The sequence below is a fragment of the Haemorhous mexicanus genome, chromosome 5 (assembly GCF_027477595.1).
Source record: "Haemorhous mexicanus isolate bHaeMex1 chromosome 5, bHaeMex1.pri, whole genome shotgun sequence".
NCBI lineage: Eukaryota > Metazoa > Chordata > Aves > Passeriformes > Fringillidae > Haemorhous > Haemorhous mexicanus.
The window spans coordinates 69,524,383-69,539,132 of NC_082345.1; the positions used below are offsets into that span (position 1 = coordinate 69,524,383).

The 14,750-nt window shown below is 46.2% G+C and overlaps 1 protein-coding gene across 1 annotated transcript in view; it reads left to right on the top strand.

Moving 5' to 3' along the window:
• Positions 1 to 13,645: 13,645 nt before the first annotated feature.
• The window catches only part of CCDC3 (coiled-coil domain containing 3), a 35,648-nt gene continuing 34,543 nt past the window's right edge, over positions 13,646 to 14,750 (top strand). Inside the window, exon 1 of the mRNA XM_059847496.1 lies at positions 13,646 to 14,554. Within this exon, the coding sequence (XP_059703479.1) occupies positions 14,130 to 14,554 (425 nt within the window). The 5' untranslated portion in view covers positions 13,646 to 14,129. The remainder of the gene's footprint in view (positions 14,555 to 14,750) is intronic.

Consider the following 14,750-nt stretch of genomic DNA (forward strand, 5'->3'; position numbering starts at 1 on the left):
TGCAGTGAGTAGCAAATATTGTCTTTAAAGATGTCAGTGAAGGAGCAATTACACAGCAACCACTTCTGGTCTTGTTGGTGCTGCCCATTACTCTTTGAGACCAAGGTGGCTCCAGCAGAGACCACTAGGTTGAACAAGACTCTCCAACCATGAACTCAAGGGCCAGAGGAAAGGAAAGTAGAGTGTTTGTCCCTGATGATCCTCTTGGATGTGTGCAGCCTGGAGGTGTACAGCTGGAATGGAAAATAAGACCATATAGCATGAGTCAGCTGATCCCAAGCAAAGGTTAGGGGCAAGGAATTCCTATGTGAACAGAGGGAAGGCTTGCAGGGAATTTCCCCTGGCTGCCTTTCAAAGTTCTGGCTGCTGCATATTGACCTGTGAGGCATTTGTTTGGTTTGGCTTTTATCTCCTTTTTCTTCCTTTTTAATATTTTTTTTCCTTTTCGGTTCTTGTCTGTTTTGTTTCTGAAAGAATGACATCCTGGCCCCTCACATTTCTGGAGGCAACACACATATTCCTTGCAGCTCTCTGTTACCAAGAGGACAGAAAATATTCTTCATAATTACACATGATTTGATCATTCCATCTTTTCTACCTCTTCCCAGAAGTTTTATTATCATAATTAATTTCTCTGGCATCTACTTACGGCTCTAGGCATTTTCCCAAGCCATTGAACATACAGTTAGCAGTTCTGAACATTTCACTGCTGTATTTCTTTTCCTCAATTTGCTAGTTATAAATTCTTTGCAAGTAGTCTTTCCTGCAATAGGAGCTTTATTCATTTAGTCCCCATTACTGTAATATCATCATACTCCAGGATCTCTTCTTCACCACAGCACCATGATCAAAGAAAATGGGGTTATCCCTAGTTACAAATGAGAATCTGGGATACAGTGGGACTAAGATTCATCTTTTGGTGACTTGCCCAAAATGCCACAGAGGCAGGAAAGAGAATTACACTCTGGTGTTCTATCTCCAGCTCCTGCTGGGCCAGCTATGTTTTTCTGTCTTACAATATATTTCTCTCACAAAATGTTCTGCAATTTCCAGTCTATGCAGAACATATCACTTTCTCAAATGCCTTTAAGGAAAGATGAACCAAGAGAAAAGTGATCTTAAGATCCAAGGATTCCTCTTGGAAAATTGTTTTCTAGCTTCTGGATATTGGGCAGGAAATGATAATTTACTTAAGAGAGCTCTGAACTCTGATCTAAACTGTGGAGTATTAATCATATATTCATTATATCTGTATATAATTGCACTTGTCCATAGTAAGTTGCTTCGATCTCAGAGGGATGTAAGAGAGATGATCAAAAATACTGTTGTGTTTCAACAGGCAACCCAAATCACATTAAAGACTTCAGTTTCAGCCTCCTGTTTGTTTCAGCGAGGGTTGGTAGATTACTGAAATGAGAAACTCCAGTCACAATCCAGCACAACTCTTGGTGTGATTCAGTGTGATCCCTCAGTCACCACTGTACATTAGCCTGGACTGCATGTCCCCAGGAAAAGCCATGTACTGCAATAGTGGAATTCATCCTACCTCTGTCATGGCAAATTAATTGTACAGGCTGCCAAAATTCCACAGATTCTCAGTTTTCATCTGTTTAAACTCAACCCCATGTAATGCTCTTGACACAACTCACAAGATCCACAGGTATCCTCAGCACAGGCCACCTGTGCCTTGTTTGCTGGAATGGGAGCAACAGGCTGAAAACAAAGCTGCTGATGGAGATGCCAAAATCGTGCTCTTTGTCAGACAGAAACTGAGTCAAAAATCAGGTTTCAGTCTATGCAGAACTTGGCCAACCCTTACTATTAATCTGGCTTCCAGCACAAGCAGCACACACTGTAATACAAAACTCCCTTGGTGGGTGAACCATTTTCCACATACTGTTGGATTATAGCTGAGTAGGATTAGAGATGTCCTGGGGTGGGCAGCTTTCTCCAGTGCACAGAGAGTGCTGGGTCTCCTGGATTAGCACCCTGAGTCCTGGTGTGGTTCAGTGTGAGTAATCTGGGGTCTCCAGTCCATCAGGTTGTGCTCCTGAGACTGTCACAGGGGAGAACTGGTCACCAAGTCCATCACGGCTGGAGACAGCAGCTTGCCAGACTTAGACATGGTGACTAGTGGTATCCAACAATGTCCTAAATAATTTCACTGCATATACTCCAATTATACTTTTACCAATTAACTGGGCAAAGCCTTAAAACAAGCAAGTAAACAACAACAACATAAAAAAATCCCCCAAACAAACAAACACAGCCCCAAAAGAAGAATAAAAAGGAATTTCAAAGCATTTCACTTCCATTAATTAAGCTATTTGTCTGTGTCACTCCCTGTCAGCCAACAGATATTCAGCAATCCTTATCTCTACACCGTGGAGCCTGATAAAGGTCTAATTGCCTGAGAAATGTACAGCCCTTGGGACTGCAGTGGCAAAAGCAATTTCCTTCTGCACAATGGAGCCTTAACGAAAACACCTCCTGCTTAATGAAAGCCTGGAAGATTAAGGGACAAAGGTAGGGGTGTGGAGCTGGGCTGCAGCTAGGGGGGTCTGTGTGGGATGGCTGGGGGCAGGAGGAGCCCCAGGCAGGCCAGGAGGTGCCTGTGCCATTCCTGCTGGTGCGGGGGGCCCTGCCGCATGCCCCAAATCCGGGGGCCACCAAGGAGCAGCCCCTGCCTCCAGGTGCTGTCAGTCCTGCACCGCCAGCAAAGATGAGCTCAGTCCCCACAGCTGCCTCCACTTCCTTGAGCAAAATCTGGCCACTTGTTGCAGAAGCGTTTGGAGGTGAAAGGACTGAGGACAGAAAAAGTGTTTGTAACAACAGTGTTTCTTTGTTGGGAGTTAAAGAGCCGAGTTTAATGCAGGATGCAAAGCTGACCCTGGGGTGAAACATCACTGAGTGTCCTCAGAGGCTGCCTTCCCACGCAGGAGCCAAACTCAGAAAAGCTTTGATGCATTAGTGTTTAAAAGCGAGAGAGAGGGGGGAAAACCCTACAAATTATTCTAGAGGGAGAATAAAACAGCAGAAGCAGCAAAAGAGGTTAATGTGGATTTTGCAGCAGATACTGATAAGGAACAATTTCCCCATTTCCTTTCTGGTTTAGAAATAAGATTTCATGGACACAGAGATAGTTATGGTAGAGCTAATGAAGCATAAAGGTATCATGTTCGGGGGGCTGCTCACAACTTACAAGAAAAGGCTTTCTCCCTTTTTTTTCTCCCCACAATTAAAAAAAGAGAAGATAACACCTGTGCTTGCTTTACGCTGCCATTTTTCACATTTGCAGTTGTTCTCAGGGGAATCAAAGTGACAGATTTATGCAAAGCTGCAGTTTGGATCTTTTCTTGCCCCGGAGCAAGGCTTTTATCCAAGCTTTTCTCTCCCCCTTCATGAGGGGATGGTGAAGAGGAGGAATGCATCACACTTAAAAACAGCAGACAAAAAAAAAAAATCTTTCACAGCTGTTTCTAGCAGCTGAGATATATTTAATCCAAACTAGAGATTAACATGCACCTCTGTGGAAGAGATATTTCACCTCCCCCTGTGGTTGTTATCACCTGTGTAGCAGACAGGGCTTGGAGATGAACTCATGGTGATAGGATGGAGGGCTGCAATGGGAAAGCTGTGAGCAAGTGACTTTGTGCTCTTATTCCCAGAAATTCCTGCTATTGATTGACTCTCCAAACAAGGTGGACAGCTTCTTCGGACTGTCTACATTATGAATGTCACTTCTATGTGCTTCAGGACCTCAGGTTTGCCTGTGCCCAGCTCCAGCAGGGTTTTTAGCAGCTTATCTGCAGGGTTTTTAGCAGGTTATCTGCAAGAAGCAGCTCTGCTCTAACTGTTGCATTGGAGATGGGATGAGCAGAGAAGGTCTCTCCCTCTGTCTCAGTGCTACGTGCTGGTAGATGCAAATGAGTAATGGTAAATCTTCAGTAGCACAAGAACTCCTGCTGTCTCTTCAGGGCGCTGAGCCATGAGCAGCAGTTTGGAATGTGACCTCCTTGTGAGCATTTATGTTTTATCTTCACTGCTTAGTATGCAAATGTCCTGAGAACCCATCCTTGAATCTGTGAGGGTTTGAGAGGCAGAACCTGGGAGGCAGAACTGTTAACACCTGTATGGACTTTCCAGTGGTGCTTGCCTTCATATCATCTGAGTGCTGCAAAGAAGTGAATGGATGTGAATTCACAATCCCTTTATGAAGTAAGAAGCTGGTACCCATGTGACCTACCAGGCTTGGCATTTTTGTCCCCAAATCTTATCATTCCAGTCAATCTCCTTCTCCAACCTCATGTTTCAGCCAGATATGAAAGTCATGCCTCTACTCATAGGAAAAAAGTCTCCTACACAAGAAAAAAAAAAAAAGCATTACTCTTTAGACTGCCGTGATGAAGAGAGCATTGAAATATTTTCTACAGAAATCTCACCCAAGATAAGCATGTAAAATGTGATATTTCAGCCCAAACAATTAATGCAATCCAAGGAAAAAGCAGGCAGCTCTGCTGACAGGCCATATAATCCAGCAAATCATTTACTTTGGCTGCTGCTGCTGGACCTTGTAGCCTTCACTGGCTCCAACAGCACCTATTCTGTACATGTGTCACCAGCCCCTGAAATGGTGGCCAGGGGACAGCTGTGCTGGCCTTGATATATGACTTTGCACTGGCTGCTGTGTGTGTGCAAATGCAGCAATCCCTGTACAGCAGCACAGCCATCAGTTCCTGCCACTGGGTCATCAGCAGCTGTGTGGGTGAGTTTCAGCTGAGGAAGGTTCTGGAGTTGTTTCCTTCTGCTTTGCAATTTGGTGGTGTCTGTGAGCACCTCATTGCCAAGGAACTTGGGAGCAGAACTGAAGTACCAACAGGAACCCATCAGCAGCATTGCCCTCATCACAAGCAACCAAGTGAATTCTTCAGGGATGTTGATGGCATTGCTGACCCAGTTCTGGAGGGAGGAAATTCCCCCGAGTCAGGAGGACAGTTGTGCTTAGCACCAAGCCAGCTGATTGCCATGAGGAGGATTCTCCTCCTGGAGAGGAGCTGGATCAGAGCCCATTTCACTGCCTTGGTCACGTGCTTGGGTTAACTCACTGGGTTAAGTGCAGCCTTTTTATCCTTTGCAAAGGGTAATTTCTAAAATCCAAAGAAACCTCCTGCACAATGGTGGGGGAATGTGCTTTCATGTCAGAGCTCTATTCTAGAGCATGGCAGAGATGAACAAGACCGACTTAAGGCAGAAAAATACAAAGCCCATTTGCTAATAGAACAGGGCCTTGATGCATTTTGTGAGATTTTTCCTAGGTGGTTTGATGCCCTCTCAGCAGCAGTTAAAGAGAGAAACTTGCTGCCTGGTGTTGGGGGATAGGTGGTTTGTGGGGAGTGGGCACATCTCATGTGAGTGTTGCTGGAAGTTGGTGGGAAGGTTGTGACCCTGCACTGTCAGGGACACAGTTTATAAGGCTACCCCAGACACAAAAACTCATCTCCCTCCTCTTGGTACTTCATTTAAAATGGTCCAGAAATTGAAGGAGGTGCAGGGATGCCCCTGAGACAAAAGGTGGTTTGGGGGTGATGGTGGGGCTGTGATGGGGCAGGCACAGCTGCTCTCTGGCTCCAGGAGGGTCAGGAGCACAGGGAGCAGCTGAGAGAGGGCATGAGGCAGGGCACGGCACTCAGGCTAAGCCCAGCTTTCTGCTGGACAAGAGGCCATGCAAACTGGCCAGTGTGAGAGTAAAAGCTGGTGTTACAGAAGGTCTGACAGCTCCTGTGGGGATGTACAGGTTTCTCTGATGGGGTTTGGACACGGGATACATCCAGTTGGTGGCCGTGTTAAAAAAAAAAAAAAAAAGGTTTAGAATTCTCACTGTTCTTTTTTTCCTTCCTTTCCGGTCCTTATTTCTCTAGTTTTACCATATACTCTTCATTTAGTTAACTTAATTCCTTCATTTGCTCCTTCTTTGCTTTAAATTTTCCTTGACAAGCTACTTCCCTTATTGCCCTTTTCTTCCTGTCCTTTCTCCCACTTCCTCTGCCTTTTCCCCACTGTCTTTAGCTTTCTTTAGGGCTCTGCATCCCTGTGTATGCCTCATCCCTCATCATTTCCTACCCCTTCATCTGTGGGGCTTCCTGGGGTGCAGAGGCACTTCTTACCCCGTGGTAGTCCACAGTAGTCTGTCCCTCAGTAACCTGTGCTGCCTTGCCCCTCTTTGCCACAAGTCTCCCCCTCCAGATGTGTGTGCACATCTGTAGACAAGGCACACACAGCCCCAGAGCCAGGAGATTGAAGTCAGACCCAGTTCAAGGAAATGCCAGCTTCAGTGGGATTCCCCACTCCAAATCCAGAGATCCTTGGGTGTTGAATCAGACATGGGATGGGAAGCAGCTGTTTTTCTTACCTCATCCCATGAAAAATAATCAGGTACTCCATTGATTAGTGCAGTTTGAGAGAAGAGAATTGTGCTGAAAATTAGGCATCCGTTGGTTTATAATGGAAAATATTTTAAATAAAAATGCTTTAAATTATATAGAGGTGTTTTGTAATAGAACTGTCGTATGCCATGAGACAACTTCACTGGAAAGAACATCTATAATGAGCAACAAATCACACTGACCTTTGCTATAGGCTTGAAAGCAGGTTTCTTTGGGGTTGTGGGGACTCATTTGCCCTCCAGCAGTGGAAGAATTAAGATGTTATGTTTAACGTAAACAAGAGAGGTTTAATCCCAAATCCTTGTGGGAGAGCACTTTGTGTTCTCTTAAAAGTTCAGTAATTCCATAAGCAAGATGGACAGTTGGGTTATTTTAGACTCAGTGAAAGCAGGGGAGGGACAGAAGGGACGTCAAAGGGAATTAACTCATCAGAGTAAGAACCCAGTTGTGAAAACTGAGCAGAGAGTGAGTTCAATTGCATTAAGCATGCATGGTGCCAAGGTCTCTCATTTATAATGAGAGATGCCCTTTTTCCCCTTTTTGCTCTGTCCAGCCAAAGTGCAAGAAGAAATGTTTGTCTATGTGGGATCATCCCAAGCTGGGGCTGGGCAGCCTCCTGTGCACAAGTGCCCATTGCTGCTCAGGCAGTAATAGCATGAGAGCAATGGTTCTCATTTCCATTTGGGCTCTCCACTAGAGCCTCTGAGGGCAGGTGCTGGTTTCTGAGTGATGAAGGAAGAAAGGCTGCACAGGGACATTTGTTGTCTCTGATGATCTGTCTCTGCTGGATCTACCTGCACATCTTCTCTGCACTCACAGAGTGGGCTTTGGGAGCATCTTGACCCTTTTGAAAGGTAGCCCCTTCCCACACCTCTGATGTGTCCTGCTTCTCTTCTGCTGGAGGCACAGACAGAAGTCAGGCCCAGCAATCTGTCACCACTTAGCACACTAAATTCACTTTAGAAGAAGACTCTGTTAAACATGTTACCTCCAGCTGTGATTCAAAAACTGAAGAAAGTTCAGCTCTTGGGAAATATAGGAGGGATAAGATATAAATCCAGAAAACTTAAGCTAAGACAAAACATTTCACATCTCTATCTTTTTGTTTCCAGACAAGAAGCCAAAGTCTTGCAATATGACTGTTACATTAGGACTTAGATATGTAAGCATCACTTTCTTCATCACTCTGCTGTGATCCTGCAGCTGAAGGGAACTCACCCAGTGTGAGTGACTGGGTGCTGGAGGGATTATTGCTCTGGCCCCAAATCAGGCCAGAATTGCCTTCACTTGATAAGTGAAGTTTGGATTGAAGGGCAAGTTGTACTTTGCCAATACAATTTTTCTTCAGGAGTGACCAATGAAAATTGTTCCATACTTGTGTAATGTTGGCTAGCAGAATAAATGTGGTTCTTGGATAAAGGAACAGAAAACCAAAGAGATGTGGTGGTGCTGCTCTCTCCCTGGCTCTTTGGAGACCAGGCTTTATGATCCTGAGCTCATCTCTGGTGTCTGGTAAAGAAAAGAATTTTAAAAATCTGGGGCAATGAAGCTGCAATAATGTCCAGTTATCCTGCCACCAAGCAAAGGAAAGTGTATTCAATTTAGTCAAGGGAGTACTTATATTGGATTATAAATGCCAAAGCTGGGTGAGAATATCTAATAAGAGGGGGTTTTTTCACATAGCAGACAACAGCATGACATGAACCTATGGATGGAATCTGAAGCCAGGCAGATCCAGAAGGAGAAAAAGCACAGGATTTTAGCATTGGAACAACTGACCAAGGAATGACCTATCTTCTCCACCACCTGAGATTTTAAAGTGAGAATTGTGAGAATTCCACTTTCTTCTTCTAAATTCAGTAATGATTATGACACAGGAGTCCCTGGGTGACATCATCAGTGTGGACAGGTTAGATTTCCTAACAGTCCCTCTGTCTTTAAAACCTCTGATGCTTAAAAAGTGCATTTACCTTAGCCAGGGTTCACCTTGGGGACAGGGGAGTTAGATGTCTCAATTCCCTTCTCCTCAGCTGTGGGAATGCTCTGTTTGGATGTCTTTCCCATCACTGGTTGTGTCAGTGGTATGTGTTATGCAGATGTGTGTCTACTGGGAGCAACGTTCAGACAGCACATTTCACTCTGATTTATGAACAGACTTATGAGCACAGCAACTTCTGGCCTCTGCTGACTTGGGCTGGAATCAGCTTGCATGTTGTTGCTGTTCTCATTCTCAGACCTGCAGTCACAGCTCAGGAACCATTTCTGCTGCAGAAATGCACAGCTGAGAAAGTCCCTGCCTCAGAGCTCTTCTGTAAGCAGGGGTGGAGGGAACCCAGGGAAAAGATGGGAGGTAAACATGCCCAGTCATGATGAGCTGGAAAAGGACTGGCTGTGGCAGTAAGTTGGCTAGGCAGTGGTGGGCCAAGGCTGGGTCTGCCCAGAAAAAGATGCTGCAGGACTCCAGCATGAGACAAAAAAGCATCTTTGCTGTGGGAATGGCAGGAAAGGGAGAACGTCTGGGATACAGGGCTACAGGGAAAGTGTTGACACAACCTTGAGAATAGAGAGGTCTCTATTCCCCAGTCTAAAGCGAGGATGTCATCCAAGTTGTAAGTCCAAGTGATGGATAAGAGAAAAGCAGTTCCCCTTCAGACACGATGGGGCTGAGATGAGGACCAGATGTCCCCAGATGTCAGGGAGCCAGGCTAAGATGGGAATTTCAGTAGCAGAACACAGCTAACAGGACAGAGGCCCAGATCCAAAGGAAACTGCATTTGAATTGGTGAGAGAATTTGAATTTGAATTCAATTTGAATTGAATTGTCAGAGATCAGGGCAGAGGGGAAGCAGAGCAGAACTCAGTGACCACAGTGAAGGCAGAATGGAGAAGGGGGATTGGTTTCAAACTGAGAGTGGGTTTATATTAGATACTAGGAAGACACTTTTTACTGACAGGTGATGAGGCACTGATACAGGTTGCTCAGAGAAGTTGTGGATGCCCCATCCCTGGGAGTGTTCAGCATCAGGTTGGATGGAACTTTGAGCAACCTGGTCTAGTGTAAGGTGTCCCTGCCTATGGCAGGGGGGTTGGAACTTGGGAATCTTTAAGGTCCCTTCCAACCCAACCCATTCTGTGATTCTGTGAAGGTAGAAAGGGGAAAGGGTAAAGGCCAAAGGGGACAAGAAAGGGCAGAAAGATACAGTGAAGGTGTAGCCAAAGATCTCCATCTATACCAACTACCTGATCCTTCTACTCACTTTTTTATTAGAATTCTAATTTATAGTACAGAAATGCTATGCATTTATTTTATGCATAGCATTTTATGCTATGCATAAAAAAATTATTCCCAAACTCTTTGAGAAAACAGTGTATTCCCAGCTGATCCCAAAAGACAGGTCCAGTTTCATTATGGTCATGATTACTCTTCAAAAGAAAAAACATTAACAACTATGGCCAGGAAATGCAATTTATTTATTTTAAATAGGAATCAGCCACCCTAGTATTGGTGCAAAAATAGTTAAATACAATGGACCAAATGTCAAACTATGAGAAGAATGACTCAAATTAGAGAAGCATAGATAGAAGAAGCTAACAAAAACATCTCTTCCTATGGGGATGCTAGCACAGCCAAATACTCATCTTTGTAGGTCACCCAGTCTAAAGAGCAGTGCACAGGGGGAAAAAAATCTGTGTTTGATATTTTGAACCCCGGACTACAAAGGAATCACTGCAGATATATAAATAAAAGACAGCTGGGCTGAGGTTTCAGATCACCTACACCCATCAGAAAGGCAACCAGACCAAGCACTGTGCTCTCCTGTTGGATACCTGGACTAAGGCTCAACTCAGTCAATACTTTAGAAGCAAAGAGAGAGCAGAGCAATGTTTTATTAAAAGGTTCCAATCACCTGCATTGCCACAGAAACAGCAGAGAAAATTACATAGCTCAGGGGAAGAAATCTTTGATTTAAATATCTGTAAAAATGTGTGAAAAAAAGGGAAGAGCTCCTGCCTGGGAAAATCATGGGCCTGTCTCAAAGTCTACAAGACTATCTAAGCAGAGGAAGTGAATGAATAACTGTGGCACATGCATGAGTGGCTGGAAGTGCAGCCTGAGCAGTAATTGGCTCTATTGGTGCTCCTCTGATTAGCTGGTTTTGGCTACAGCACTTGTCAGACCCACGCTGAGTTCACAGCACAAAAGTATTCACACTGCACTGAAGAACGTCTCAGATCAGCCGGTGGATCCCTGCAGAGAAACAGCAAACACAGATCTGAAGGATGCAGTCTCCAGGGAGGGCTTTCAATCCTTACTTCATGTCACTAATTCCTCGTTATCTAGAGCTGGAAGAGAAAGGACTCTTGGAACGGATTCAGATGCTCCTGTTACTTTTCACTACCTCAGAAATGAAGGAAGAGAGAAGAAAATTGATGGTGCTTCTGTGGAGAGATATTTAAGAACAAAATCACATTAATCACATGAATGTAGGTGGTTTGAATTCTTTACCAAAATACCCATCTGAGTTGCTAATGAACTGAAACAGCAAAGGGATCAGCTTATTGGTATGGGAAGGAAAGGTTACACACTAATAAATCTCCAGAGAGACTCCTGACAGGGAGAGGTCTCTGCTGGGGACATGTCACAGAGGGCAAGGGAGAAAATGAGCCACCCCAAGTCCTTACAGTGACAGTGGGCACAGCACCAGCAAACATAAAAGGAAGAGACCAAGGAAATCAGGCACTTCCAAACAAGAGATATTTTTATGTGTAGACTTGCACACCTACTGTGTCTGCTCCAGGGTTATAGCTAAACCCCCCCCCTTCAGCTCATTCAGCTCTAAAATCAACTCCATGGATGCTTGCTCTATCCTCAAAATGCTGACATGACCACTCTGCAGAATGACAGAGAAATTCCACAGAGCATGAATTATTTGTATCCACACTCTGGTAATCACCACCAAAACCCAATTTGGAGAGCATCAGCCAGCACCAGAGTATGCCAGCAAATGCTGTTGTTTTGTTTTCTGAGCTGGCTCACTGATTCCAGCACCCTGATCAAATATAAGCACTTTAGGCTATTAACAGTAGCATTAAGGAGAAACTTCCACATTTTGCTTGTGAGCTGTCTGTCCTTTCTCCCCTGTCCTCCCTCCCAGCTAAATTATATTATGTTTTGTGGTGGCTAAATGAAATGTGAGGAACAGCAGAACAGATCACAGCTTAGATCAGATATGTCCAAAGAGGTTTGAGGACAGTTGACCATTATCCACTTGCAACACACAGTAAGCAGAGATGAAGGTTAAATGTGAGGCTTTTCTACCCAGAAGATATCAATCTTGTATGTATACACAGAGGAAATAGCAACTGCATTTCACACTAGCTGAGAATTTGGTTCCCAGGACAAAACCAACCAAGCTGTGGTAACAAACATCTCTTCAGCTTCTCGGGGCTCTGCCTCCAGACAAGTGGCACTCAAGTAATAAAACACTCGCATCTTGCTGCCCACACCGAATACAAGATTTGTGTGGGTGAAGCTGCCAGGCTCTGACACCAGTTGCACCACTTGGAAAGACATGGACAGACATGGGGACACCAACCTGGATGGGCTGAACATGTCTCCCACCACTTGCAGTTTCTGTCTTTATTCTTTGCCAGTATTCCAAGATACCATTTCTCACAGAAACCTGAGGTTCATATTAAAGCCTCCATTTACACTGGATTGCACAAAATGCCTCCAAAGCCGTCTCAGCTTTATCTGAAGTCAACAGCAGCCTCAATTCTTTGTTTTACTCTTTATTTTTTTATTTATTTATCTAAAACCTACTGAAAGAGGCTGTGAAACCTTCTCTACCACAGTTTTGTCCCTTCAGGTTCCAAAGCAAAAACCAGTTTTTCCTAATGGTTAACATTATAGAAATAATGAACTGGTTGGTATTTTAGGATTTCTTTAAAAATGCAAAATTGTCTTTAAAACTTTTTTTCCTGAAAGTTTGAAGCAATTTGTTGATCTGTTGAGAAGCAGGGGAAAAAAATAGAAAAACTCTGTCATTCTGAAATTTTTTTTAGGGAAAAAAATCTAAATCTGTTTATCTTTTAGCAAGAACCAACTTTGCTCTTCATGCATAAAGCTGTGGTTAAATATATTGTAGCATCTTGCCATCATGATACATGGATACTACTTTGTTAAACTCTCCAGCACACAGATGAGACTGATGAAACTATTCCAGAGGAAGACACTTGTCACTTGAAATGTTTTGTCTCACTGTTATGAGGTTGACTCAGCATTATTTAACTGCTGAATCATTATTTTGCACATAATTTTGAACCCCAGTCCTGCACAAGGACCCTCCTATACCAGGAGCAGCATGAACATGGAACAAAGAGGCACCTTCTGCTTCCAAGAGCTCCAAGTCCTTGTAGAGGACTGGAGAAGCAGATGGAGACAGATGGAGGGTGAGATTAAAGGAACCAGCCATGACATGCTGCCAGACTTTGGGTAACTTTACAGCCAAGGAGAGATTTAACTCTGACTGTGTCTCCAGGATATTCATACAGAAAAAAAAAAAAAAAAAAAAACCCCAAAAAAAAAACCTCCAGAAGATTTTAAGTGTCCCATGCCCATTCCTGACTATTATTCCAAGTGAGATCAGATGTGGGAAAAGGAGAATACTGAAATAGAAAGAGGCTGTTGGAGGCTGTGACTGGTGCAAGGCCCCCAGGGATCCTTGGGAGAAGCTCCACAGCAGTTTGTATGTAGGGAGAGGGTCAGTCTTTGAGCTATCTGGCAAAAAGCTGCATCAGACTGCTCTAGGATGAAGCAGTGGGCAGTCAAAATATATTGAGACCTGGCTTTTTACTTTTACCTTTCTCACCAGATGTATTTTGGAAAATGATTGCAGGCTAGTTCCTACACTTGCAAGTTTTTCTCCAGCCTCATTTGAAGTGGGAGAAGTGGATGACTAGAGTTACAAGTTTCTACGCAAACACATCTTAAGTTTCCCAGGATTTTCTTTCCTAGGCGAGCCTTGCACAGCCCCCTGCTCCACTGGGACCCTCGCACTTCCAAAACCCTACGAGCCACACCTTCACCTTTCAAAGCCCTGGGTGCTCACCCCGAGTCCAGGGAGTGTCTGGCAGCAGCTGTGCTCACCCCGGAGTGTGCCTGCCTTTCGCATCTCTGCTCTTCTACATCTTCCCTCTTCTGCAATCTCCGTCCTGTCCACCTCTTCCCTTTGCATTCCTCCTCTTTGCAACTCTGCCTTTGCATGCCTCCCCTTTCTATCCCTCCCTTTTCACCTCCCCCTTTGCACCTCTCTCACTTACAGCCCTCCCCTTTGCCTCTCTGCCCCCTTCGCATCTCTCTGCCTTTTCCCATCCCTCCCCTTCGCATCTCTGCTCCTCGCATCTCTGCCCCCGTACACCTCCTGGCCCTCGCCCCTTCCCACTCCTGCCTGTCCGGATCTCAGCCCTCTGTGCTCTGCCCCTGGCACCCTCCACTCCTCCCTCCCGGCCCTTTGCACCCCCACCCCTCCGCATCTCCGCCTCTCTGCCTCCCTGCGCTCTCGCCCAGCCCCGGTCACCCGCAGCCTCCGGGGCAGCCCGCAGCGCCTCCGGGCCCTCTGTGCCCCGCTCCAAGCCCCCTGAGCCCCGGCCCTCCCCTGCCCGCCCGGCCCGGAGCCGCCCGCGATGCCGCCTCTGCCGGTGCCGGTGCCGGTGCCGGTGCCGGTGCTGGTGCTGGGGCTGGTGCTGGTGCTGGGGGGCCGGGCGGGCGCGGGGGGCGGCTGCCAGCTGCCGGCGGAGTGGCGGCCGCTCAGCGAGGGCTGCCGGGCCGAGCTGGCCGCGATCATCGTGTACGCGCGGGTGCTGGCCCTGCACCCCGACCCTTACGGCGCCTACAACTACCTGCCCTGGCAGAGGGGCCCCTCCGGCGGCCCCCAGCAGGGAGCGGGGGACCTCTTTTACTCGGCCGAGATCGAGCTGCTGTGCGACCAGGCGTGGGGCAGCATGCTGGAGGTGCCCGCCGGCTCCCGCCTCAACCTCACCGGCCTCGGCTACTTCTCCTGCCACTCGCACACCGTCATGCAGGGCTACGCTTATTTCTTCTTCCTCCGGTGAGTCCCGGGGTAGCGGGGTCCGGGGAGGGGTTGGGATGTCGCATCCCGGCTCCGGGGGATGCGCGCCCGCCCCTGCCCGCAGGGTTCGCTCCGTCCCGCGGCCGCTCCCCGCGCAGCGCCTGCTCCTTTGCGCTTCCTCCCGCAGTTACATAGGGAAAGAAAAGCCCGAACACCAAACTCCCATAGTATTCCA